This window comes from Lutjanus erythropterus, chromosome 13 (genome assembly GCF_056507025.1).
Source record: "Lutjanus erythropterus isolate fLutEry1 chromosome 13, fLutEry1.hap2, whole genome shotgun sequence".
In the NCBI taxonomy this organism is placed as follows: Eukaryota; Metazoa; Chordata; class Actinopteri; order Lutjaniformes; family Lutjanidae; genus Lutjanus; species Lutjanus erythropterus.
In genome coordinates this window covers 16,466,941-16,491,656 of record NC_139329.1, presented here as the reverse complement: position 1 = coordinate 16,491,656, position 24,716 = coordinate 16,466,941, and the positions used below count along the sequence as shown (strand labels likewise).

Sequence of the window (24,716 nt, the reverse complement as noted above, 5' to 3'; positions counted from 1 at the left end):
TCGACGCTCCTGTAAACAAAAACAGATGCCTATTCGCACAGGCACAAGCTGATTGCTGTCTCATCAAAATGCAATGACCATCATAAAGTTTCTGAACACCCACAGTGATGTTAACAAGACCACATGAGAGGGGACATCACATAAGCCATATTTATCCAACCCCACGTTTCAGCTGTTTTCTCTTGCTAATTGTATTTCATGTATATATCAGGCGCTGTCTGAGCTGCCATATGGCCAGAGAGTGGTGTAATCTCTCAAACAGCTCATTTCCTTTTCAAGCACTCTGAAACCAATGTCTTTGATGAAAGAGACCCATTCCTAATGAAAACATATTCTGTGAGTGGCAGTTGGGAGAAGTGGGATTTTGTTGCTAAGCTTTGAACTCCAAAAAACAAACAATATCATGGAATAGGAAGGAGAGAGGAGAAGAAAATCTGGGCTCAGCCACAAAGAGCAGGAAAGGCTTTAGAGCTTTTCTGCCTCCAATCCACTCCGTCTCTCCTACTCAAACACTGAATAGGAAATGGGAAAAACACTTGGTCAAGGTGTCAATTGCTTTTGCATAGATGTCATCTATGTGCAGCCCGTATCATATACAGCATTTGATTACATGTGTATGTGTGTATACAGACTGGCGCCTTAAAATGAATCACTCTCCCACATCCTCAAAGAATTTCCACATCAGCATCACTGTTAGTAATTTTTTTTTCAGCAGTTGGTGTGGTTTGGAGTTAGATTTTGATTTCAGCTGGCAGGCCAGCGCTGTGTGTGCAGGCAGAGAGCATATCTGATAGGAGATATGAGACTTCTGGGCATTATATGGAAACAAATGCCATGCATAAGCAAGCGAATATATAAACACTGAGATGCTCTCTATGGAACATCTGTTTTTGCTAAAATTCATTAACGACTTAAATGTTCATGTCAGGTATTATTCGGGTGCATTAAGCTTCACTGGGATGGCTATTTGCATGGGTAAACAGCAACATACAAGGCCCACAGGACACATAAGTGTTTAAATTTTTACGTACTTGACAGATGAAAATTATGGCCCTCCCTTGTCTTTCTTTTAGAAGTAGACAAGCCTAGTCTCCAAAATATAAGCTGAGCAATCTTAAATTTGATATATCATTGGGAAATGGGTGTAGCTACCTATCAGAGTAATTCTTCTTCCACACAGCTGCATGGGCATCAACCCTGTAATCATGTGGAAATTGCCTTATGTTTGAGGGACTTTGCAGAGCTGCAGCTAATGCTGAATCTACATGCTCACAAATATAATGGCTTATTTCAAATAGCTGATCAAATAATGCAGTCAACCAAACAATAAACCAGATTTCTAACATACTAACATTCCCACACTAAAGTAGACAACATTGTTTTTCTTCCCAGCGAACCACTTCTTTCTCAAGCATGAGTTTACTGTGACACTTATATTCTGTTTCAAGACAAATTCTACTGACTCACGTGTTTGCTAAGAAATTATACAAGGAAGAATGACTCAAGAAAAGGACTGGCTGATTGTCTCTCTTTTCTCCCTCTCATTCTCGCACAAACACACTTACCTCACTGTCCTGTGTGATCTGCACCTCCTCTCCTTGTGGCACCTGGGCAATGTGCAACTGACCTTGTGGGATCTGAAAGACACAGATAAAGGGTGAGAGACAGCTGAAGCTGGAACAATTATACAAAGGTGATCAATAAATTGAGACACTTGCAAATCAAAGAAATCAACATATAATTATTACATAACTAGAAATTGTAGCTAAAAGATAGGTGAACAAACTTTGAAGTCTGTCTTAAAACAAATTTCAGGCACCCATATGAAGACTGAAACAGGTTTTGCTTGGTATAATCATTCCTCTTAGTCATACAGGCCTGTCTAATCGTTATGGGAATCTCTTGGTAACTCATGATTCGATTCTGATTTAGGGGGCTACAATGCAGTTATTAAACGATTATCAATGCATCTTAATGCATCAAAATTTGTAAACTTTTAAAGCTAGAATCTGTAGGATCTGTCCGGGCAGTTTGTAAACCCACCAGAAAGATAGCTGATTGCAGAGTCTCATTCCAAGGATGTAAAATACTGACATTTTGGGTTGGTAAATCATCTACAGTTGCCATCCTCAGCCAATCTATTCTCACCAAAACTTATCAAGTAGCCAAGTTGTAGCCTAGTTTAGAATGTAAACATGACACACATGTTCACATCCATTATGTTTCAACATCCAAATTGGTTCAGACAGTCTTACAAAACTGTTAGAGGCAATCATTAAATTTTAAATTTCTGATTATTTACTTTTCAGCATTATATCATAATCACTCAAAAGAGACTCTAATAATGCATCTAATAATCTAAAAATCGCTCATTTCCCCCACCCCTGCTGCCTAATGCCCTTGCACTAAATAGACTGTAACTTTTGGATACAGCGTTGCATGAAAGGAGGACCATGGAATTTGCCCCCAACACTTACACTGAAATCACATTTGGAAGGGAAGTCTAAATGGCCAGTATGAACCGGAGGAACAATTATGACAAGCAAAGCCTGTCTTGGTGTTCATAAGGGCACCTGACTATTGTTTTAAGAAAGACCTGAAAAATTGTGAACCTATCCTTTAAGTGCAATTTTAGCTACAACTTACAGAATGTGATTAAAAATAATGAACTAAGCAGCTCTAATGTGGTACATGTAATCTGCCAAGAACACAATACAAGTTTAGTAATTATCAGGCAAAGTTTGCAGCGCTGAATCATAGCCAGTCAGTATACTTGATTTCCTCTGCTGTATTAGCAGCAGTCATAAATTTCAGGCTCAGCTGCACCCTTTAATACTCTCCAGAGTGTTGGGAGGGTAATAACTGCACAGTGAGCTCCTGACAGCCATTCTCTCCCACTCTTCCACCTTCTCCCTAACTTCTCTTCCTGTCTATCTGCCCTCTATCTTTTATGCCTGTTCCTTCCCTTCTCAGACGAGTCACCTATCATCAGTACCTCCAAACCCATACATCATGCAGCAAACTATTACCAGCAGAAATACTCAATGCAGTAAATTATGAGGCAGCTTTGTAGCACCGTCATTACACACAGTGAAGTAATTTTCATTCTGCTGTGAGGCTCCACCTCTACTCTAACATTCAAGTATTATAATCAGGTCATGTGTTTTGATTTTTCAGTTGGTAACACTGACTTTGCAGCTCACACACATGCACTTGTAGCACTAGGAGGAGGAAACAGAAATTAATTTATTTCCTCATGACAAACCATCATCACAGACACAGTGTAACCCAAAACTCTGATATCTTTAAGAACTTCAACAGGCTTTGGCATTTAATCAAGTGACTAGTTCATCACTCCCCATTTAAAATTCGGTATTTTGGGTGTTTTCAGAGCACAAGGACAAGATATGAGGCATCCAGTGACTTCCTCTTTGTCAGCCCACCCATAATACTGTAGTGGGCCTGACTTTTACCTTTGACCACAGCAGCTGTACAAGGTCATCCCATCCCTGAGCATGGGAAACTCCTTCACTGACATAAGCTGCATTATATTTCTGTAGAATGCTTTATGTGTCACTGTGGTGGGTGGAAGAAAGCATCCTCCCTGCATTACAAATCCTGCTCTATGGGACCCTCATATGATGACAGCAAGAAAAATAAATAAATTAGAAAAAGGGAACTAATTCTGAGATAAACATATGATGAATGTTACAAGAAAGGATGCTCATAGTCCTACTGTTAGAGAATACTTGTGTGTTTGCAATGCCTATAAATAAAATGTTTGCTTGAAAATCGAGGGATTAAATGTCTGACACTCACCACCTGAACTTGTCCATCCTCGCCAATACGGTGAAATTGGACCTGTTGATTGGCCAGTGTATAGTGCAGGGTCTGGGGGCTGGCAGACTCAATTTGGGCTCCTTCTTCTGCCATGCTTCCCTCTGGTTGGGAGGACAAGAAGTATGGTCATCACTGTGTTCATGTGTACAGTGGAAGCAGGTCAGGAAGGATTCCAGCAGCACACATATAAAATAAAAATGAGGTCTCTAAGACACAGACACACAAACTTACACACACCCAGACATGGTCATGCAATGGGCCTTAGCAACCTCCTGAAAAAAAAAAAAAAACTGGCTAATACTCAGACCATCTGTTGGATGACGGTGTGTTTATACTTTATCAAACGCCTAAATACACAACAAGGGCTCTCCAGCTCGCCATCCAAACACACTCATGGTCTAGCAGCCAAACACAAACTCCAGGCCTTACTCTAAACACCCGCTATCACACCAGCAGTCTCAAACCTGCAAGGACCCATCACATTGCCCACAAAAGCTCCAAACTGACACCATGTCAGAAATCAAAGAGAGACAGTGAATGCTCCACAGTACATAAAATACACAAAACAAACCAAATCACACCTTCTTTTAAGCTGTGTGAGAGGATCTGGGGTCATTTCTGATAACAGACCTTCCAAGAAATGTTTTTTGAGCATGTCAAAAAACCCAAATCTCAGGGAATGTAGCTTTAAATCACATAAACCATACAGCATATATCACACACACCTCAAAAGTTCTGTTCTGTTATGCTGCTTTGAAAAGTAAGGCTGTCTCCCATCTTTCATTATTACTGCTAAGTACTGTATTATGAAAAGTACTTTTGTTTGTCAGACAAGACAGCAAGAGCAAGGTGGCTTAAGGGGTTAACAATTTTGGTCTGAGCTCTACTTGCTCGTTCACTGATAAATAATCATTTATCTTTCCTGTCCATCAACGTGTAATCTGCCTAAGGAAGGAATGATTTTAGGCCTAGATTGTTGACTTTGCACATTTATACATTGGCCATCTGAACTAGTATTTGTGTTGTACACTCTGGGGGTGTGTGTGGCCTGAAAAGACAGGGCCCACCCCTCATGTGCGCTCACAGGATATTTGGGTTTCCCCTGCAGTCTTACTTTTCCCTGGTCAGAGGTGAGAGGTGATGTTTCACAGGGAGGGAAGGACAGCAGGCATTGTGTGCAGATTACAACCATCTGCAGCAATACACACTGTATCTGACTTTGGGTTCAGATCTTAAAATAGCTTTCATTTAGCTGCTGAAATAAGACCTGTTGAGTTTACTGTGTGTGACTGTGTTTGTTGACTATTTGCATACAGCCGTTTTCCTGCATAAATGTAAATGAATTGGAAGAGAAAAGAGGACCTTTAAAAAATATATCTTTTTTGCAAATTAGGCAAACAATGAGGAAGATGCACATGTAAATTATGTTAGAAACATTTTATACAGATTACTTGGCTATTCATGCATGATATTCTGCATGTTCCATATGGAAGATGCTGCAGAATGACTTGAACGAATTCATCTTATTAAATGCTTTTAAATGCAAAATGAAAGAATTGGAGGCAAATTCCTTAGGATGTCAATGTTTTTTAATTTACCTTGTTACGCAGCTGACTCCGGGAAATTTCTCTGTTTGAAATGTGATTTTTCAATGTTTGTTGATCATATTTTGTTTCCCTTAGTGTTTCTGTCTGTAATTTTGTGTGTTTGCTGATGATTGTCTTGAATAGGACTTCCTTGAAAAACGAGATTCTTACTCTCAGTGGGACTCTCCTGATTTTATGAAGGTTAAATAAATAAAAATAAATTAATGACAAAGTTAAGAGGCCAACATAACTTGAATGAGAACTTCTTCCACGTTTGCAGTGGGAAAACACTTACATCATGTTTGAGCATCAGTTCAAAATCACAGCTCAAAGTTGAAAACATCAGATATTTTTGGCTGACAGCTCAAAGTTAATGATAACTACAAGCCAACTAATGTAACATGCCACTCCTCTGTAACCAATACAAACTGAAAACCAGTGGTGTTGTCACTGGCCTGTGAGCAATATAAAGAGCAGATGACATCTCTTGATTCTCACAACCTTGTTTGATGAAAACCATAGAAACATAGCAACGTTATCAGTTGATAAAGACTTACGAGTGTGGGGCCAGGTATTCGTTTCCTCAAACCATGGAGATAAATGCTAATGCGCTCACTCCCAAAGCATTTCACAAGAAAGGTGTCAGAAGGTTCTGAAGCGCTTTGATTTCGCAAATACAAAGATTAACAAGCTGGACCAAATACAGATGTTCTAGAAAGCACCTTGGAAAAGGGAAGGTCTTAAATTTGAGATCTATTTATCATTTTCTTTATGGATTCGACATCTCTCTGACACTGTAGCTGTGTCTCTTTTTCTTTTTGTTCCTGTGTGTCTAACTGGCTGTTTCAAAATCATTGTCTAAGGTATGCATATTGCAGTATATGCAGCAAAGTGGAAAAATTATTAACTCCTGTCCTCACTGTTCAGGGGTATGTGGGATGTAAATACAGCACAAATTAAACAATACATGATTTACAGGCCCTGATAATAATCTCTACTTTACCTGCGCCTGAACTGCGAGGTGTGCGTTTGGAAAAGCTCTTGACAGCCAGACTCTGGCCACGCTGCTTGCGTCTCCAGGCGGTGCGACACTTGGAGTCGATACTTTGCTTGATGCGGTACCAGTCTGATTCAGTGATGCCGAATTTGTGGAACAAGTGGCCTATGGGAACACAGAGAGGTCAAAGGTCATCACATACTGTATTAATAATCAGATATTGTTAGCTTGGTCATGAATGGGTGTATCATATCTTCAAATATATCCACCTCTAGAAGATCTTGTTTTGAGTGCGTCAATATGTCATTTGCCCTGAAAATGTTCTTTTCTGTAATTTTCTTTCTGTTTCAGTAGTGCAGGAAATAAAATCTGTTTTTGTAGAAGAAACAAGCAAGTACTGTATGCTATATATATTTGGACATGCCTCTGCCCTCACCTAAACTACAAGGTACAAGGCAGCAATACAAGTCATAATAACCAGGGAAAGTCATGAGCAGTAGTGGTGGGAAACTCTTAGCACCTCACAATTTGATTTAGGGGGCTATGATGGAATTATGAAACAATTATTGAAGCATCTTAGTGCATCAAAATCTTAAGCTTTTAAGCCACGGGGTGCCAGTCTGCAGTTGCTTACTCACAGCCATCCTCACCCAAACTCTAGAAGCAGAGTAGTTTAGACTGTAAAACAACCCACATGATTGTGTTAGTTGCATTTCACAATCCAGTTGGGTTCAGCCGAAAAAAACATACAGCCCAATCTTACAAATTTGTTACAGGTGATTATAATGTTGGGAATTGGGTTTTAAATTTCCGATTATTGATTTTTCTGCATCTTACAGGAGAGAATCACAATGCATCTTCAAGACAATTATTTCCGCCACTCCTACTATGAGTTGACAGTGCCAGCTGCACGAATTAAAGGAGAAAAACTGTTTTGCAATTAAATCAGATGGCTGTTTCTTGGCACAGACATATGTATGTAGTAGGCTTGCTGGTAAACTTAACCCTAAACTCTTAACAATGCAAGCGTACAGTCTTACAGCCTTCAGTCTAGCCTCCCAGCACAGTCTTTTACTAGCATAGATATAGGCTTGACATAACTCAGCTGTCTGACTGGCTAGAGGTCAAAGCTTTTATAAGATGACCACTTAATGAAAACTATTGGATACATCTGTCCTGATTCTGTTTACTTCTACTCCAAACTCAAGTGGGGTAAAGACAGGCCTGTGACTGTGGCTCATCCCTCTCTTAGTAGAGATATGTGCAGGTGAGACTGGATACAGCTGTATCTACTGGCTGTCAGTGTTATGAACAGTTTAAAGGGTGTGAGCTGCTTGACAGCTTGTTTCTGCAAAAATTAACAACACAAGCTACAGCTTGAGGGTAGAAAATGAGACCGAAAGCGAGCTGAAGGGTATGTGGGCAAAGTGGGATGGCAGCGTACAGCAGCCCTCTCACACCTGATGGGTCCTGCACAGGCAGGCAGGCCAGTTGCTCCCTCATTCCTTTTACTTTTTTTTAGGCAGGCAGAATGAGTCACCCAAAAGTCACCTGGCTCTGCTCCAGCCTCTGCATGCCTCTATGTCAAGCAAAATCTTCATGTAACTACACACACACACACACACTGCTGAGAGGAAATACAGGTAACCAAGTATACAAACACATATGTATGCCACAGGGGATGTTCACTAAAACGTCCTACAGGGGGCACAAGCCACACTCCAAGGGAAAGGCTACAGCTAACAGAGCCCCTCTTTTCACTGCAATATGAACCATATAAATATAGTATATAGCCACAGGACCTTCATAAATATCTGTCTGTCTACTGTCATAACCCTGACGCTGCCTAATCAGGAATCAAAGAGTTCACTGAAACGAGGGTGACTCCATTAGCATCTTTCTACCAGACATGTGCTTGTCATTTAGAGTCTGGTATGTTATAAAATGTGTTGCACATTTATGCGTGTGTGCAATGATGAATGCATGTTGTTGTAACCCGCCTTGGGAATACAGACTGCAGTCTATTTCTGTGTTCAATTCAGAAATGGAGCGAGGCTGAAACGTGGGAAGGTCTCAGAGAGTTCACTGATTGCTTTAAGGGGCAAGGATTTAAACCCCTACTGAGTGAAATTTACTAGTATAATTTAAACTGTGCAGGAATCATGTAATAATCATGAGATAAACAGCAGTTACTAGACACCACCTTGGCAGTTACAAGTGGGTCATTTAGCCAATTAAGTCATTGCAAACAGGCAGGTTCAAACAGCTCAGTAACACTTGACAAGATATGAGAGGGTCTGTCAGTGCCAGCAGCTGGTACATAAATAAAGCACTCCTTTTCCTTAATTGGCTTGTAATGGAATTAGGGTTGGGTACCGAAACCTGGTGCCAATATGGTACTCATTCTTATGCATCCGGTTCCAACTGGACCAGCTAGCAAAACAGATTTTGGTGCAGTTAGCTGTCTATTTGCATAGTTGCCCTCTGGTGTGGATGTTACAGATGATAAAAGCATTACTGCACATGCTATCTAGTTAACACTACAGCAATACTCCCTCTACATTGCTCTAGCAGCAGGTAAGTTTAGCTGAATTTCTGGCCCAAATTTACCGAACCCTACATTACAAGTTACACCTTTTGATAAAGTGGCTTGTAATGAATAAATAATGTTCACCACCAGATCTATCTCCACTTTGTCAAAAAAGCTATCACAAAGTGAAACAGATGGTGTGACATCCCTACATTTGTCAGTACAAGTTAGTTAAGGCATCAAAACAGGTGGAGGACTCACAGCGAATGCCGTAGATCATGAGCGGGTCCAGCTGCTTTTTGCCATGTTTGCCCTGGCCAGAGAGGTTTGACATGGCCTGGACCTCCCGATGGAACAGGTAGTCCAGCAGTGTCAGTGCCATTTTCTCTGCGGTGCGGCAGTTTGTGGTGATATGGAGCATATCAGCTGGAGACACTGGGCAACGAACTCGCATCTCTGGGTTAGAGTCATCTCCCAACCAGGTGCCCGCTGGGAAATCATCTAGAGGAAACAGAACAAGAACAGTTATTCACACACATATACACACCTATATCACTACAGAATCTGCTTATATTGTTTCACAGGTTGACAAATACTACACTGGTACAGGGTCACTGACATACACTGATAATACAACAGCACACCCTTGTGGTAGTAAAGAAGAAGTAAATTAATTATGGGTGCAATTGTGATATTATTTAAGGTATTAAAAAGCAGAATATGTGGTTTGGCTGTTTGCTCACAGCGTATGTTAGCTATCAAATCCACCACATAAACAAACACACAAAGTATGGGACACACTGCTCTGAACACCACATGGTACCATCTAGCTAATGCTGACTTACATAGTTTTATCATGGTAACCCACAGCTGCAAATAAATGAATAATAGTTTGCCTTTGAAGATAACCAAGAACTTCCCAAGTTGTCTGAAAAGAACCAAACCAATAATAGCTACAAATATAACAACAATGTGGACTTAATTTAGGTTTGGACAATTAGGAATAAACTGTTCTCTCTCAGGCTGAGCCAGGACCGTGAGCAAAGCTACTGAAAACATGAATAACCAAACAGAATATTTATCAATACAGCCTGAGTCACAACCACTGGGACATGAACATGACACATCAGCACAGTTTGCTTTCCGTTCAATATGGAGACAATCTGAAAGAGTCACGTTAGCCACATTAAATAAGACCAATCTTCATTAAATCAATCAAAAGCGATAATTTCAGGGTGGCTGCAGAGCAGCAGATAAAGCTGGTCATCCACTAATTACAGGGTTAGCAGTTCAATTCCCAGTTCCTCCTGTCCACAAGTGTCCTTGGGCAAGACACTGAATCCCAACTTGGTTCTTGCCACACACTAACTGCCATCAGTGTGAGAAATATAATGCAAATTGTAAGATCAATTTCACCATGAGTTGACACAGATGACCTTGCAATACACCATATTCATTCACAATGTTGGGTTATTAGAAAGATAAATGACTTGACCCTCCTAGTGCTGAGAAGTCACATGAATGAGAGGACACGTTGACAGTCTAAATTTAGCAAAGGAAGTAATGTTGCATGGTCTTCTGAAATTTGGGCTTTTTTTTATGTTTTTACATTAAAAACTGTAGCTACATGTCACCTTTAAACTATAGTTGCTCTGTGGTGTCAAATAAACCTAACCATAGAATAGCAATTTTCCCTGATGTGTATGAAATTTGCAACAGCATACTGTATGTCCAGGTTTAACCACTGTGGACATTCTGCTTCTGATCTCTTAAGTATTGAGTATCAAACTAGTATTGATTCAGTTTTAAGTAGTGTGTTGGTATTAGGTACCATGATACTAAACTTGAAAACAAAGTCAAACTATTGGTATTGCGATAACACTAATAAAAAGGCTGTTGTTCTTGAGGTAACAGATTTATGGACTGTATTTCCTTTGCTTTACTGGAGGAATGTACCCAAAGGTAAGGAAGACTACAAGGGAAAAAGAGAAGAAAAACAAATATGTGTGTTTCTGTGTCTATGTCAAAAGTGTGAGGCTATACCTTCTGAATTGAGTGTGATGAGTGTGACATTTTGGCCATTTTGAGCATTGCTGGCATGGCCACTGTTAGAAACAGAGTCACTGGCCTCTGAGCCGCTGTCTTGTTCTTCCTGACTCTCCTCAGGACCCGGCACCTTCACCAGGATTGTATTCTGTCGCCTCCTCGTCACCGTGCTGAAAAGAAATGGAAACATGTAATCAGTGCATCTAACATACATATAGATCATGGCAGCGGCCATCTTGTGTGAGGAATTCAGATTCAGTACGTTTCTCTTTTGCCTGAACAGAAAAGTCTGGGAAGGGAAATTTGATTAGCATTTTCTAATAACAACCCTGACATTCTTTATGAGGCGCTGCATTGGGAAGAATTTGCACATTTCTGGGTTCAGTCTAGACAAGGCATATAATGTGATTGTGAGCCACTCACTTGCTAAGCAGGTTCTCCAGAGGGGTGTCATCTTGGCTAGAGCCCTTTTGGTTTTCACTGCTCACTATCACATTTGTTTGAGGAACAACACTGAAAAAGAAGTTTGAAACACACTGATTTACTGGCACGTGTATGCATACCTTGCACAGTCAAAAAAATAAGTTAAAGTAACAGCTAGCTCTTACAATCACCATACAGATTTGTAAAATGGCTTGGTGAGCAATTTCTTTACAAGACTGCGCCTACCTGAGCCTGAGAATTTTAATTGTAATCTCAATTTATCTGCACTCTAAGCTTGAAATGAGACTGTTCGATTGGTGTACAGAATCTGCTGGTGGGCAAACAATTATATCTTACCATCGTACTTTGTTCCAAGTTTGCGTGGCACCCTGAGGAGACCCTGCAACCATGGGAACCTGAATAGGACTCTTTGCACAGGGCACCATGCTGTCCAATTTGCGTCCAAGGGATCTGCATGTCGAGTCCAGCGCTTGTAACTTTGATTCAATTCCCTCCAGTCGCTGGGTGATTGATGCGTTGAATGAGACAAAAAGGTTCTAAAAACACAAATAATAATATGTAGTAAATAATGCGCAATTTAACTGAAATCTGAGAGAAAAAAAATCACAAATACTGTCGTGTTTTTTTTTAATAGATGAGCCATGGGACAGTGTCTGTTATAAAGAACCGGTACCTTAATAAAAGATATGTCTTGGTTGTTGTTGTTACCCTCCTGGGTGCTGCTCACTTTCCTCTTTTTCTTCTGAGGCCTTTCTTCATCATCTTCATTATTCTCCAGCATGTCTGAAATGAATAAAATATAAAGACACTGTTCACTATGGGATGCAAAGATTGAAGCTGTCATTAGTACTGAGTATCTGCTGATACAGAACACAATTTCTATTTAAAGTATTTATTATACACATTTTAAATGATATGCACAGTGTACACTTAGGTAAGCCAATGTTAAAACTTGAGTTACATGAAAATTAGTAAAGTTATTACTGATTCATTGCAGCAGAGAATATCAAAATCCAGCAACAAAACTACTGGAATAATATTTAATAATACAATAATATTTGACTGGAAACTTGCCTGTATTATCTTCCTGGTTAAAGTCCTCCACTGTGATTTGCACAATTTCATCCAACTCTTGTCCAGACATTGTTTACTGAAATAAAATAATAGAAAAATTTGGTTAACTTAACAAGACAGCAAAATATGTTTCTAACATGCTACTGTAAAGGCAGAACATTTTCCTGTCATGTCTGTTGCTGCCACTGCACTACTGGAAGCACGTGCTTAAAATCTGACAAATGCCATATAGTGCTTCTCACTCAGTTAGCACAGTAAGACAGTTGTGACAACAGTAAAAATTCAGATTATAACTTGTCCATACAAGATGTTTCACTGCATTTGTAAGCTGTCCATTTCATGAGTTTGATGGAACAGATAAACTTAATCAATGAAACTGTCTACACAGGCCACATAATAGCTTCCATTTTATTTGTTTTACACAGAGATTTTATGTATTAAAGCAGAAGGTAAGTTGGTTGAAATATGCTATTTCCCCACTAGATGCCACTAATTCCTTGACACCAGTCCTTTAACTGACACAGTATGTTTTGGTCACCATTTCTCTGGAGCTCAAAGATTTTCTCACTATTTGTTTGGGTCTGTTAGATTAGAAATGTCAACAATTGCACCTAATGAGATATTCTTTTGTTTGGCTGACCCATTTTTGCATCTTATTAATTCATTATTAACTGATTATTGATTGTTAGCTCATTCAAGTAACAGTTAATGAAAATGCATAACATTTCCAACCCTACTACACACATTTTGCATGCCAGATGTCATGTCAAAACTTATGAAGCCTCTATGATGTACATGTTTAGTTTTGTGTGCTGTTTTTCATTAATTGCATGGTATATTTATACTTTGTTATATGTTTCTGTCCCCTACCGATATCCCAGTGGTTTAAATTTTATAGGACACATCTGTGTTAGGTCCATACTGGTTAGACAGAATTGTAAATTAATGTTTGGTTATGGTCATGCCATTCCTATTTTGTGTGCTTTCAAAACTGTACAGACATCTAAAAACTGTCCAAAAAAACAAAATGATTAATTTATGTGCATCTCTCCAATCATTTCTTTGATACTAGTTTGTACAGAATTAAGCCTACATTTATTTATTTTATTTTTTATTTTAACTAACTACATTTGCATTATATGGCATAGTATGTTATAAGCATAAGCATGAAAGTTGAATTTGACAGCAGGTAACATTCATAGCCCATTGTAAAAATATTCACCCATAATTAACTTTAAAAAAAAGCCTAATACTGATGAATGCAATGCACTCAAAATGACAAAAAAAAAAGCATCAGTTAATGGAATACAATGGAGGGAAAAAAGTATTTACCACTTAAAACAGGGATGCACTCATTGTATATTGTACAATAAACATATATATTGGGACATGTATCCTCAGAAGAGATAGAACCACCATCCACACTCGAACAGGGTATTAGTAGCGGTGTGTGTAACCGTGTGTCTTGACAGTGTAAGAGGGAATATTTCCTCTCACACTGTACTCTGAGATATGATGTACCAGTCTTGCCATGGGACATTTACTCGAGTAGCTTTATGACCAATCTTAAATCCAGTATATGGGGAACTTTGTGATGACAATGAAAAGCATGTCATTATCAGTGATATAGAAAAACCTGCTAGCATTTTATTAGCATTGAGTTAGCATTATAAGGGAGGGAAACGGGGTTGGGCATTGTTTTTGGAAAATATTCTGCTTCTCTAAATAACTGATTGTGTCCTCCGCTGCTACGAGCATGAAATGTCACAAAAAGCTAGTATAAAGTCACGCTAGCCTTTAGTTATCTACGTTTACTTTGATATGTTATAAGGTAGCTAGTAACGGCGAGCTAACTGGGCGGGGATCTCTTGGCGACGTGAAATATAGGCAAAATAAAACAAACCGACAAAAATGTGAAACTTTACGAATTAGTTAGCTCATAATTTTTATTAAAAATACCCAAGCTAACGTTATTACCTCAATATTTAAATGGTTCAATTTAGCATTATCGCTAGCTAACTAGGCTAAACAGAAGCGCATACAAGCAAATGTTAGCTAGCACTACAAAGTCGGATTTGCAAGCTTGCGTGCTAACGTTAAAGCTGAGGCAGTGTAAATGAATCGCTGTTTAAGCTAGCGTGGTGGTTAGCATGCTAGTTGGGCCTAAAGGCCGCCAAAATGTAATGCAAGAGTCTTGAGCAGTTTGAAGAAATAACAATAAAACATGATTTTGAGTGAGCTTCTTCGCCCCATTGCTGGCACACAACACATGTACCATGTAAGATTGGGTTATATTACCGTGTGAATGATGAATTCTCGTGTTGTTTGTAGAGATTCCGATAACGGCGTCGTTCCTCGCGAGAGATGAGCTCTTGCTTTCGTGTGTTCCTTACATGGAGGGTTGTACCGTGTCTAGAAGGGAACCCTTGGTGCGCGAAACTCTCGCGTGATTTGTATTTGTTGTCCCTTCATTGCGCAGGTCGTCCAGAGGAATCATCTTTTATAAAATAACGATGCTATGGTTAAGATGTGGGTACATTTATGACAAGAAAATGCTTGGTTAATGTTAAAGAAAGATCGTATTTGTGTTCAAATAATAACTCTCGCGAGATCTTTCGTTGGTCTGGGGTTCCGTTCTAGACACGACTGGGGGGTTAATCAGTCGTGTCTAGAAGGGAACGCCAACCCGCGAAAGTTCTCGCGAGGGTGACCATTTTAATGCCAACCAGGATCTTTCCCTTACCCTCTGCAGATATTTTCTGTCCTTAAGCCTACTCAAATTTTAAACACAGCCTGGTCATATTTAAAAAAAACAATTAGTTTGCACAAGGGGGGATGCAAACTAATAAACGATGCGCAGAACTCTCGCGAGAGTTTCGCAAGCCAAGGGTTCCCGTCTAGACAGAACACTTATGGAGGGGAGCTCAGAGCAAGGGCGCAATTAAAAACAGTCTGTCGCCACTGACTAGCACATCAAAAGCAACACGCAAATTTATCAGCAAACTTACTCTTAACTGTTGCAGTTATCTGTTTATTTTAACAATAACAAACTGTTACTTGGCCATGGTTTAAGTTGTTTCGATTACTGATTTAACATCAAATTATATAAAAATGGATTTGATAAGACTAATCGTGCTGATTTGAATTTTTGGTCGGGGTCGCTAACTAATGTATAAAGTCTGAGCACCGAAGAGACAAATGTGCAAACGTCTTATTATTCGAGGTTACTTAATAGTGAATGTACATGTGCACCAAAAAAAATATTGCATTTAGCAACTAAGGAAATATTTGTTTAGTGTCCAGGAATAGAGTGAATCCGGAAAATGTGTAAGATTTACACTGTGTTTATTTACCGTCATGGCCGCCGGTTGTGCGACCGTTCGCGTTGATGACTAGTGAAAAAAGATTATCGAGCCAGCCAGGAGTCGAACCTAGAATCTTCTGATCCGTAGTCAGACGCGTTATCCATTGCGCCACTGGCCCGGTACGAAAACCAATGAGATCACGTGACTATTTAAAGGGTCATTCCTGTAATATTATGTATGCTATTGATCAAGATAAGATTAAACAATACATTTTCGAGACCATTGTCAGATAAAGTTTCTATCGCCGCTTTACAACAACAATGTGCATATCTTCCCAGAGGCTGTTATTAAAAACGAAGGTTACATTAGCTATATCAGACAAGTTCACTTTTTGTCACAATTCCAATTATAATGGGTACAACATTGAGATCAGTCTCTGCATTTAACCCATCCCAGAGTTAGGCAGTAGGGCATAGCTGCATTAGAGGAGGCTGCAGTCTTAGGACCACATTTTCAGGACATGCACTACATATATTTTATAAGTCTGGACGTACATGGGTATAAACTGCAACTTGACTGGATGCACGCAATCACGGGGGAGAACATGCAAACTCCACACAGACATGCCCTGGCTTAAACCGGACTCGATCCTACGACCTTTTTGCTGTGAGGCTAACTAGACGAAAGTGCTAAACTGCACTTTCAATTCTATTTTTATTTATTCGAGCGAAGATTAATGTTGACAAAGCATTTCCGATTTGTTATTTTCTTCAACCTTTTTTTTTTTTTTATCTTTATGTATTTTGAAGACACACCTCTCTATTAGCCGTGCACTCCACCTGGGATTTGAACCCTGGCATGTGTCATCTTGCACAATGCCAACAAGAGCCGTGCTGTACATATGTACCTGTTAAAGCAACTCTGTAACCTCCAAGTATTCAATGTGGAATTTTCACCTGCATCATAAAGTTCACTTCTGTAGCTCTTCCTTAAAGATAATCGAGCCAGGCAGGAGTTGAACATAGATAAATTATTCTGAGTGTTTATAGTGTACATATCAGGAGTCGAACCAACAATTTCCTGATCTGTAGATTAAACGCCGATGTCACCCGTCAGTCGAGCAAATCCATCATGAGAGAGCCAATCGCCTTGCCTTTCACTACCAAAATTTATACCAAGATTTGACCAATTAGATGCCGCCCTACTACCAAGAATCGTTAAAAAAAAACAAAAAACCAAGCCCCGTCCAACATTTGGCCAATCACAATTGTCACCTGTCAGTCGAACACATAAATCCATATGAGAGCCAATCCCATTGCTTCTCACTACCAAGTTTGAACCAAGATTTGACCAATCAGATGCCACCCTACTACCAAGATTTGCGAAAACCAATCACCTTTCATTGCGCCACATATATGTACACGCATCGCCCATTTAAACACCGCGTGGTCGTCTGGATTGACAGACGTCTTTCACCGTATTTTGGTAAGTTCATTGCCATTTTATTGTCTTAATATTATGATATTGACTTTACCTCAGTTGATAGCATGTTAATCAGCATGCTTGCAGGCTAAAATGAAAATTTCACATGGGTAACTTAACTGTCATCTGCTGATTTTCAGAGGAGTGTCACAGGTTGTGGCGAAGCAGTTCAGGATAGTTAAATGAACTTAGATCCAGTAGTGTGCAGAACTGGTAACTGGTGATAAGACAGTAAACGGTGCACAGCTATATTGTAGGTAAATACTGTGTTTATTTTTCTTTAGGTAGATGGGAGTTCTGAATGAAAGGATATGATACAAGAATACATAGGCTTTATTGTCATATGCAGAAATAAACAAGTTAGCAGTCCAATAAAAATACTATTTTGCTGTATCTGTATCCTGTTGTAAAATAAATTAGAAACTACAAATGTAAAAAAAAAACTAAATATGAAAAAAAAATACACATTACCTGAATATTTGTAAAGCAGATCTATACAATCACATATTCATACATACTTATGCTTACATACATATCTCCAAACATACAGAGGAAGACTATAAGAGTGATAATTATGCCCATACAATATACAGTATGTGTAATGTAAGAGTTATGACCAAGTATATTCATTTTTTTTGTTTGTTTTTTTCTACCATAGAGAATGGATCCTAAATTTAGAAGGAGGGGGATGACCATACCAGCCTCCTTGATTCAGAGAATGCCAAAAAAGTTAGGGGTGAGAAAAGGCCATGGGCTCCAGCTCAGTCACCAGATGAAGTCAGGGTGTCTGCAAAGATGGCTGTTCTACAGCTTGGTGGAAAACCATCTAATGCGCAGCATCTACTGGGCCAGCATCAGATGCAGTTTGGAATGTTTAGATGTCAAACATTTCAGTGGGTGGCTGAAAATACCCTCGGGTACACTGGATATGTGGTTGCCTCGATGTCAGACGAGTCTGGAAGCTCTGAGTCATTCAACAACTTAATGAACAAAAGAGCATTCCAGAAGTATATTTCCCACTATCCCGCAGGCCGATATGCCATTCAGGTGAAGTTTGAGGCAAAATCCTCCAAAAGCCTGCCACTACTGCCACTGACACAGAGCCCTCTACCTCATCACAAGCTCTCTACCTCTTTGCAAGCTGCCCTCTCCTCAAAACCCTTCACTTCCCCACGTGTGTCCTCAGTGCCTGTATCCTCCCTGCGGTCATTGCTGGTGGGGAAAGGCAAACCATTGACAAGTATGCCAAGAAGCTCTTCACACCCCCAAAATTTCAGCCATACAAGTATGTAACTTTAAAACTGATTTTGTGTGACATTGAGTTGTGGATTTTTCATTTTTTTCATGTACTTTGTTTTAATATTACTGTCTTTTAGCTGTTCCTGCTCTGTCCCCTGCTGAATCCACCACAGAACTGGACACAGTGGCTCTTGAACCTACTGACAGTGAGCTCTTGCTGGTCGTTCAACAGAGTCAGATATAGCCGGTATGTAATTTATTTATTTTTCAAATATTCACTCTCTCTCTGTTTCCCTTTCTCTCACTCACATACTCAATTCAATCTGCCATATTGGCATAAATGTCTTGTGAACAATTTTGCCAAAGCTTTAGGAATATACAATATGTTGCTCTGCAAGTAAAGCTTTGATTTAGGTAGAAATGCATTTGTTATTGTTTAGTATAAGTACAATTTTTATGTTTTAATAATAATTATATATATTACAATAATTGATTGTTACTAAAGATGATATCCTCACTACCACAATGATTTACACATATCCTTATTACAATAACAATAAGACTATTTTATAATTTTAATACAGTCCTCTCTCTAGAGACAAAGGATAATATTTACAATTTGATAATGACATTTGTTTTTTATATGCTTTTTTAAAACTCATATCAGCATATCATTACATGAGGACTATTTGAACTTACTGTACATCTTTTTGTTTTTAGAGCAGTCATTCTTAATATTCTTTGTACTTTTTATATTTGTGTATTATATCCACAATTTCTCTTGATATTTACCCAAAAAGTATAAATTAGACCTGATACCCTATAAGTATAAAAAGTATACCCATCATTTCTTTACTTATGTCTTGAGTTTGTTAGTTTTGGACATAACCAAAGAATGTGACTGAGATAAGTACACATACATACCACATGCTAACACTTCAAGGTTAAGTGAAAGGAAGTAGCACATTTTCCTTGTGTACTGGCATATACCCCTTGTTCCTGTGGATGCCCAAGAAGCTTTGGTGTGTGTGTGACGTGGCTGCTCTGTCCACACACAGAATGTGGCAAACCAGAGCTTACTACTGCTGAAATACATCAGAGGGTCAGGCAGGTGGTTGGTGTCAGCACTTCTTACTACTTGGCATCTGAATATCATGCCTGTTAAAAAACAAAGGTCATCAGCTGGAGCCACACCATCGTCTCCCAGCTAGACATCGACCACCGTATCCAGTTCCCATATCTGCTGGCACACAAGCTTGGGTGTGACATGCAGGTTGTGTGCCTAATGCATCAGCAAGGCTTGAGAAACAGCAGCAGTCAGCTTCAGAAGCAGCTGGAGGAGCAGCATGCAGAGAGGTGGCTTGGAAAACAAATCCACTTTCTCACAGAGTACAAAGGAGTTGCACGAGCCGTCTTCTCTCGGTTGATTTCACCAGTCCCGCTGGGGGATTTGCCAGCTATGCCTGTGGTACCAAAACATCGGTGGCTGATGCAAGTATATGCTCAGGATGTCCTCAGCAGGTTGGATGAAGTCAAAGCCTCCATCACCTCACTCTTTGGTTAGGTCTTAAAAATGAACTCTACCAAAACAGTAGTGAGGAACCTTGCAGGTCAGGCCCAGTCTACAGCTGCTTGGACCACAAACGTTGGAAAGGAGCATGGGCATGTCATTATGTCTGTGCTCACAGCAAGTGAGGGCTGGGGCCTGATGAAGATGGCAGAGGGTCTTGTCAGGCGCTACAATGATGCCGGGGTGCCACCCCCAGAGATCTTGTATGTAGACCGTGACTGTTGTGGGAACTCCCACCTACACAAGATCTTTGGGGCATGGCCAGCCATGAAAATCAGGTTGGACATTTGGCACTTTATGAGGAGGTTTGGAACTGGATGCACGACTGACTCGCATCCACTGTATACCAGCTTCATGGCTCAACTCACCCGCTGCATCTTTGTGTGGGACAAGACTGACTTGCAGCAACTCAGGGCAGCCAAGCGCGCGGAGCTGGAAGCAAGAAGCATGCGTCCCACTGAAGCAGATGTGACACGGCACATCACCAAGGCAGAGATGATGCTTCACTGCAGGAGGACTGTGCGGGAACAACAAGAGATGGAGGACATGCTCAAAGAGTTGATTGAGGCATATGATGGAGTTAGGGGCTGCAACACTCTGGGTGTGCCTCTGATCAACTCTGCGAGGATGGCCGAAATCTTGAAGGCCCAGTGCAAGCACATTCCCTGCCTACAGGACCCTCCAGGTTTCCAGCTCTACACACAGACTGGGACATTGAAGAAGGGTGGTCATGTGCTGCCAGTGTACCGGTGTGCCAGAGGTTCAGCTTCGCTGGAGAACTTTCATCTGCACATGAACCGGTTCATCCCAGGTAAACAGTGCACAGTCTTAGGTTTCCATATAAGTTGTAATAGAATAATATTTATGATTTTATGTATATGTTTGCCTTCATGGAATCACAGTGCATATATTTAATATTTTTCAGGAACCCTGGCAAGTGACACCTTTTTCCAGGCTTATCTGGTGGATGGTCTTGCCAGGTGGAATGAGGACAGGACATTGACAGCACAGGGGCTTGAAGGGCCACACTCCTACAGTGGACTTCTTAGGCACGCTGCCAACCAGCTATCAGTGGAGGTGCTTGGGAGAAAGCTGGTCAAGTACATGCCTCCACAAAAATACACTAGTATGCATATGGTAAATTATTACTTTTAATAGACTATGTAGATACATATTCCTGTTACTCACTTATGATGTTTCTCTGTTGTTACAGGAGAACTCTTTGGCATTGAATATCTGTACAGCCAAAATAATGCTGTCATGCAGGACTACAAGTTGGCTCTCACAACACTGGAGACAGAGGAGATCACAGTTGGAGAGAGGAGGGAGCCATTGACCGGGATGATCCAACTGTTCCCACTCTGGCAATACTATGGTCCCCACAACAGTGCAGTCCATCAGCCTCTCCTGCCACTGCAGCTGCTGCTCCCATAGCACTGCCTGCATCGCCATCACCTACAGCACCAGTTCCTGTTGCCAGTACGCAGAGTGGTAAGTTTTTATTGAATTGTTAAAGGTGGGGCAGTTGCCTATGTCTTTTTTCTGCCCCTAACACTGCTGGGACAGCCCAGCTGAGAAAGAGACTCAACACACCAGTGGCTCCATTTCCTCATCTTAGGCCACCTTTCCTTGCAGCTCTGGAGCCACCACTCTAGATTTCCAAGCCAGCTCCCCCAGCCTCTCCTGCCTGTACTGCAACCACTCCTGGTTGCAACCCAAACACTGCAGCCTACACCCCAGCCTCCACTGCCTCCGACACAAACTCTGCAGCCTGCACCCCATCCTCCACAGGATCAGTTTCACTCTGACAATTTACATCAGCGACAATGTTTTTGACAACAGCAGACAGCAAACTGTGCACTGACACACACTAAGGAGATGAAGAGGGAGAGACAGTGTCTGGACAGTTCATAATGACTTACGTTAATGCAGCACAGTGACAAACATTTTGTGGAGGAGACAGGCGTCTGTCTGTTAGGGCTTTACAGCGACATATTTTAGTCTGCTGTGTAAACCACAGAACTGTACAGTAACATCAGGATTCATGATCAAATTTTTTTTTATACCTGTCAGCACTTCACACACATACTCCCTCTCCCTCCATGCTCTGCAGCATTTCTCTTCTCCCTCACGGTTATTAGTAATTGGCATTAAGTAATTAAGTATTTAAAAGCACACAAATCGGACTGGGAGGTAAAAAAAAAAAAAAAAATCATGGACCACTGAGGTGTACGGTAATGTGATTCATAATCATAAAAAGTTTTTATATCAAGTTTGCACATATGTCCTTATTAACACGCAAACTGAAACCTCCCTCTCAGGGGAGTGAAGCCAAACCAATGAAAAAAAATAAAGAAAAAATAAATGTATAATAGATACAAAGAAAATTTTTCAGACACTGGATAGTTGTCAGTTCCTGGCTTTTTTCCCATAACCTCATTTCTCAAGCAGCCCTACATTCAGCAGTGTCAGACTCATGGCAGTACTAGTTGCCAAAATACTGAAGAAGTGTTGGTGCCTTCTTTCTTTGTTGTACTTTCTGCAAAGGATCACGTCTGTCTTCTTCATAACATTTCCTTGTGCAATGCCAGTGAGCACACTCCACTGCTTTCTGTTCCTCTATTGTTCAGTGGTGTAATGAACAGATTGTCTAGATATCTGCATCCGAGCGAATGGTGGAGTAGCTGAAGGTAATGGGAGGTTGAAAAACATCACCAGGGAGGATCCAGGCACTGCAGGAAGCTGCACAGGTGATAACATGAAGGGGAGTGTGATAAGTGGTGCTGGTGCAATGACAGAAAGTGTGTAACCTAGTGAAGGAGTCTGGGAGATGGCCTGAGTCAGTGGTCTCTCCTTGAGCTTTACCTCCTCAACTGTGTTTGCAGTCAGTATGAGACGTTGAAGCTCTGGGACTTTGCCAGAATGCAGAGTCGGTCCTTTCTGTATAGCCATGAGAAGGATCTTTCAGGTCCTGCCATGGGTGCATCGGGAGCTGGGATGCCCTGCTTCAGAATTTCTTATTCCTGTGACTTTTCCATGCCTGCTGAAGCTGGGAAAAAGAATCAACATCAACACCTTTACTTATTATGTCTGTTAATAAAATAATATTTACAAAAGGTGATTTACAGTCAATTTGTTGTGCTAGCCACAATTGTGATTAAAAACTGATTCTGGCTGGTATGCAAAGTATGTGGCACACTAATTTACTCACCATTGTGTGGCTGTTGCAGCATTCACTTGTGAGCTGGCTGGTGGTTACAATCACCTTAGCATTGGTGATGACTCAGATGTGCTTCTAAGTACATAACCATTGTCAAGCATGACACTAACAGAATCCTAAAATGAAAGATAATGTTAGAACCTCTGATTGTAGCAATGTTAATGTTAATCCTATGAGAGAACAACCAACATAAATAACCAAGATTTTTGTGTTTGTTTTTACAAGTGTACAACAAAAAAGGAACTGGGCCTTACATCATGTGACGTGATGTGACTTTTCCAATGTTGGCCAATCAGTTTCTGCTGATAATTGGTCCACTAAGGCTACATGAAAAAGTGAAAATGTTTAGTTTAACTATAAATGTGTATTTGTAATGAAGACAAATTTAGTGTGACAGCAAGTACAGAAACTCTATGATTACTTTAGTAAAACCCACATCCATGTGATCCAGGAAAACGTACTGGCTTTGACTGAGTGAGCAGGGTGCACGTTGCAGAAGATGTCACTGGTGATGGCATAGTGCTGGTTGCTGGAGGGGTTGGAGATGATGGGACCACATACCCTGCAAATACAAATACTTGTGAGGAGGCAGCAGACGTTGGTTCGGTGTCAAAAGTGGGGACAGTAATGTCTTGAATCTCCTCAAGTTCAGCATAACCCTCATCCAACTCTATATCAGTGATCTCTGACTCATGCATGGCCGACTTGAAATCCTGCTAAACTTTTACTGGTTTGCTGGTAGAAGTATTCGACACAGATAATCTCAGCTTTAAAACACAAAAACATCAAAGATTTACACAGTATACCAGGATATAGTACAATAATTAAGTGGTAGAACAGTTTTTGTAGACTTGAATGAAATGCCGCAAAAAACAGCAGTTGCAATTAAGTTCCAAAGGGAACCCAAGTGCAGAACACAGTTGATAAGGCATATAAAGATTTGACAAATTCATTGATTAATTACTCAAGTAAACAGTGGGATGGCTGGCATGAATGGACAATGACAAAGCTGAGGGGCAGTGGAGGTATCAGAGATACATTTGTATGGCAGGGTTTCTGAGGCACAGCAGAGAAAACAAGCATTAATCACTGAATTTGTGGAAGGGAGAACATCCAACAAAGATTAACTGACAGGGAAGAATTGAGACAGAGGAAAGAGGGAACGCAGTTATTTCACACTTTTGTTTTCCTGATGACACAGCAGTGGCAACAATTAGTAAAAATAATAATTAATTTGTCTGCATAATAATAAATGGGAAAAAAAATAGCTGTCTACCAGTGTTGTCTTTGCCCAATATAAAGGATGAACTTCTCACCAGGTACCTCTTCTCCAAGAGTGCTGACTGCATGACCGAGGAGATGACTGTACGGCTGCTGCTCATC

The 24,716-nt window shown here is 40.4% G+C and overlaps 2 protein-coding genes, 1 long non-coding RNA gene and 1 other non-coding gene across 6 annotated transcripts in view; 1 reads left to right on the top strand and 3 right to left on the bottom strand.

Annotated features, from left to right (window-relative positions):
* banp (BTG3 associated nuclear protein) overlaps positions 1 to 14,964 on the bottom strand; it is a 40,555-nt gene extending 25,591 nt beyond the window's left edge. The window contains exons 1-10 of the mRNA XM_084734051.1: positions 14,816 to 14,964; positions 12,518 to 12,593; positions 12,117 to 12,226; positions 11,780 to 11,979; positions 11,423 to 11,512; positions 10,997 to 11,169; positions 9,215 to 9,454; positions 6,430 to 6,588; positions 3,820 to 3,941; positions 1,566 to 1,637 (exon numbers count right to left, since the gene is read on the bottom strand). Coding sequence (XP_084590177.1) covers positions 1,566 to 1,637; positions 3,820 to 3,941; positions 6,430 to 6,588; positions 9,215 to 9,454; positions 10,997 to 11,169; positions 11,423 to 11,512; positions 11,780 to 11,979; positions 12,117 to 12,226; positions 12,518 to 12,587 — 1,236 coding nt within the window. The 5' untranslated portion in view covers positions 12,588 to 12,593; positions 14,816 to 14,964. The remainder of the gene's footprint in view (positions 1 to 1,565; positions 1,638 to 3,819; positions 3,942 to 6,429; positions 6,589 to 9,214; positions 9,455 to 10,996; positions 11,170 to 11,422; positions 11,513 to 11,779; positions 11,980 to 12,116; positions 12,227 to 12,517; positions 12,594 to 14,815) is intronic.
* A 963-nt stretch (positions 14,965 to 15,927) lies between these two features.
* trnar-acg (transfer RNA arginine (anticodon ACG)) lies at positions 15,928 to 16,000 on the bottom strand. Its single transcript has one exon. It is a non-coding gene; the product is annotated as a tRNA-Arg (tRNA).
* A 3,297-nt stretch (positions 16,001 to 19,297) lies between these two features.
* LOC146316353 (uncharacterized) lies at positions 19,298 to 21,434 on the top strand. The gene is made up of 2 exons (XM_084734734.1): positions 19,298 to 20,924; positions 21,039 to 21,434. The coding sequence occupies exons 1-2, from the start codon at positions 20,117 to 20,119 to the stop codon at positions 21,266 to 21,268; spliced, it is 1,038 nt and encodes a 345-aa protein (XP_084590860.1). The 5' UTR covers positions 19,298 to 20,116; the 3' UTR covers positions 21,269 to 21,434.
* Positions 21,435 to 23,090: 1,656 nt separating this feature from the next.
* Positions 23,091 to 24,716, bottom strand: LOC146316352 (uncharacterized). 3 transcript variants are annotated; one of them, XR_014771791.1, is made up of 5 exons: positions 24,657 to 24,716; positions 23,755 to 23,895; positions 23,588 to 23,656; positions 23,325 to 23,449; positions 23,091 to 23,162 (listed from the first exon to the last, which is right to left on the bottom strand). It is a non-coding gene; the product is annotated as an uncharacterized LOC146316352 (long non-coding RNA). The 3 variants fall into 3 exon arrangements; XR_014771792.1 differs by lacking the exon at positions 24,657 to 24,716 and having other exon boundaries at positions 23,770 to 24,440; XR_014771794.1 differs by lacking the exon at positions 24,657 to 24,716 and having other exon boundaries at positions 23,795 to 24,440.

Bases quoted from the DNA above. Each gene is read 5' to 3' on its own strand.
- LOC146316353 (XM_084734734.1), top strand. From the start codon at position 20,117: ATGAACTCTACCAAAACAGTAGTGAGGAACCTTGCAGGTCAGGCCCAG. The intron at 20,925-21,038 runs GTAAACAGTGCA...AATATTTTTCAG, and splicing joins CATGAACCGGTTCATCCCAG to GAACCCTGGCAAGTGACACC.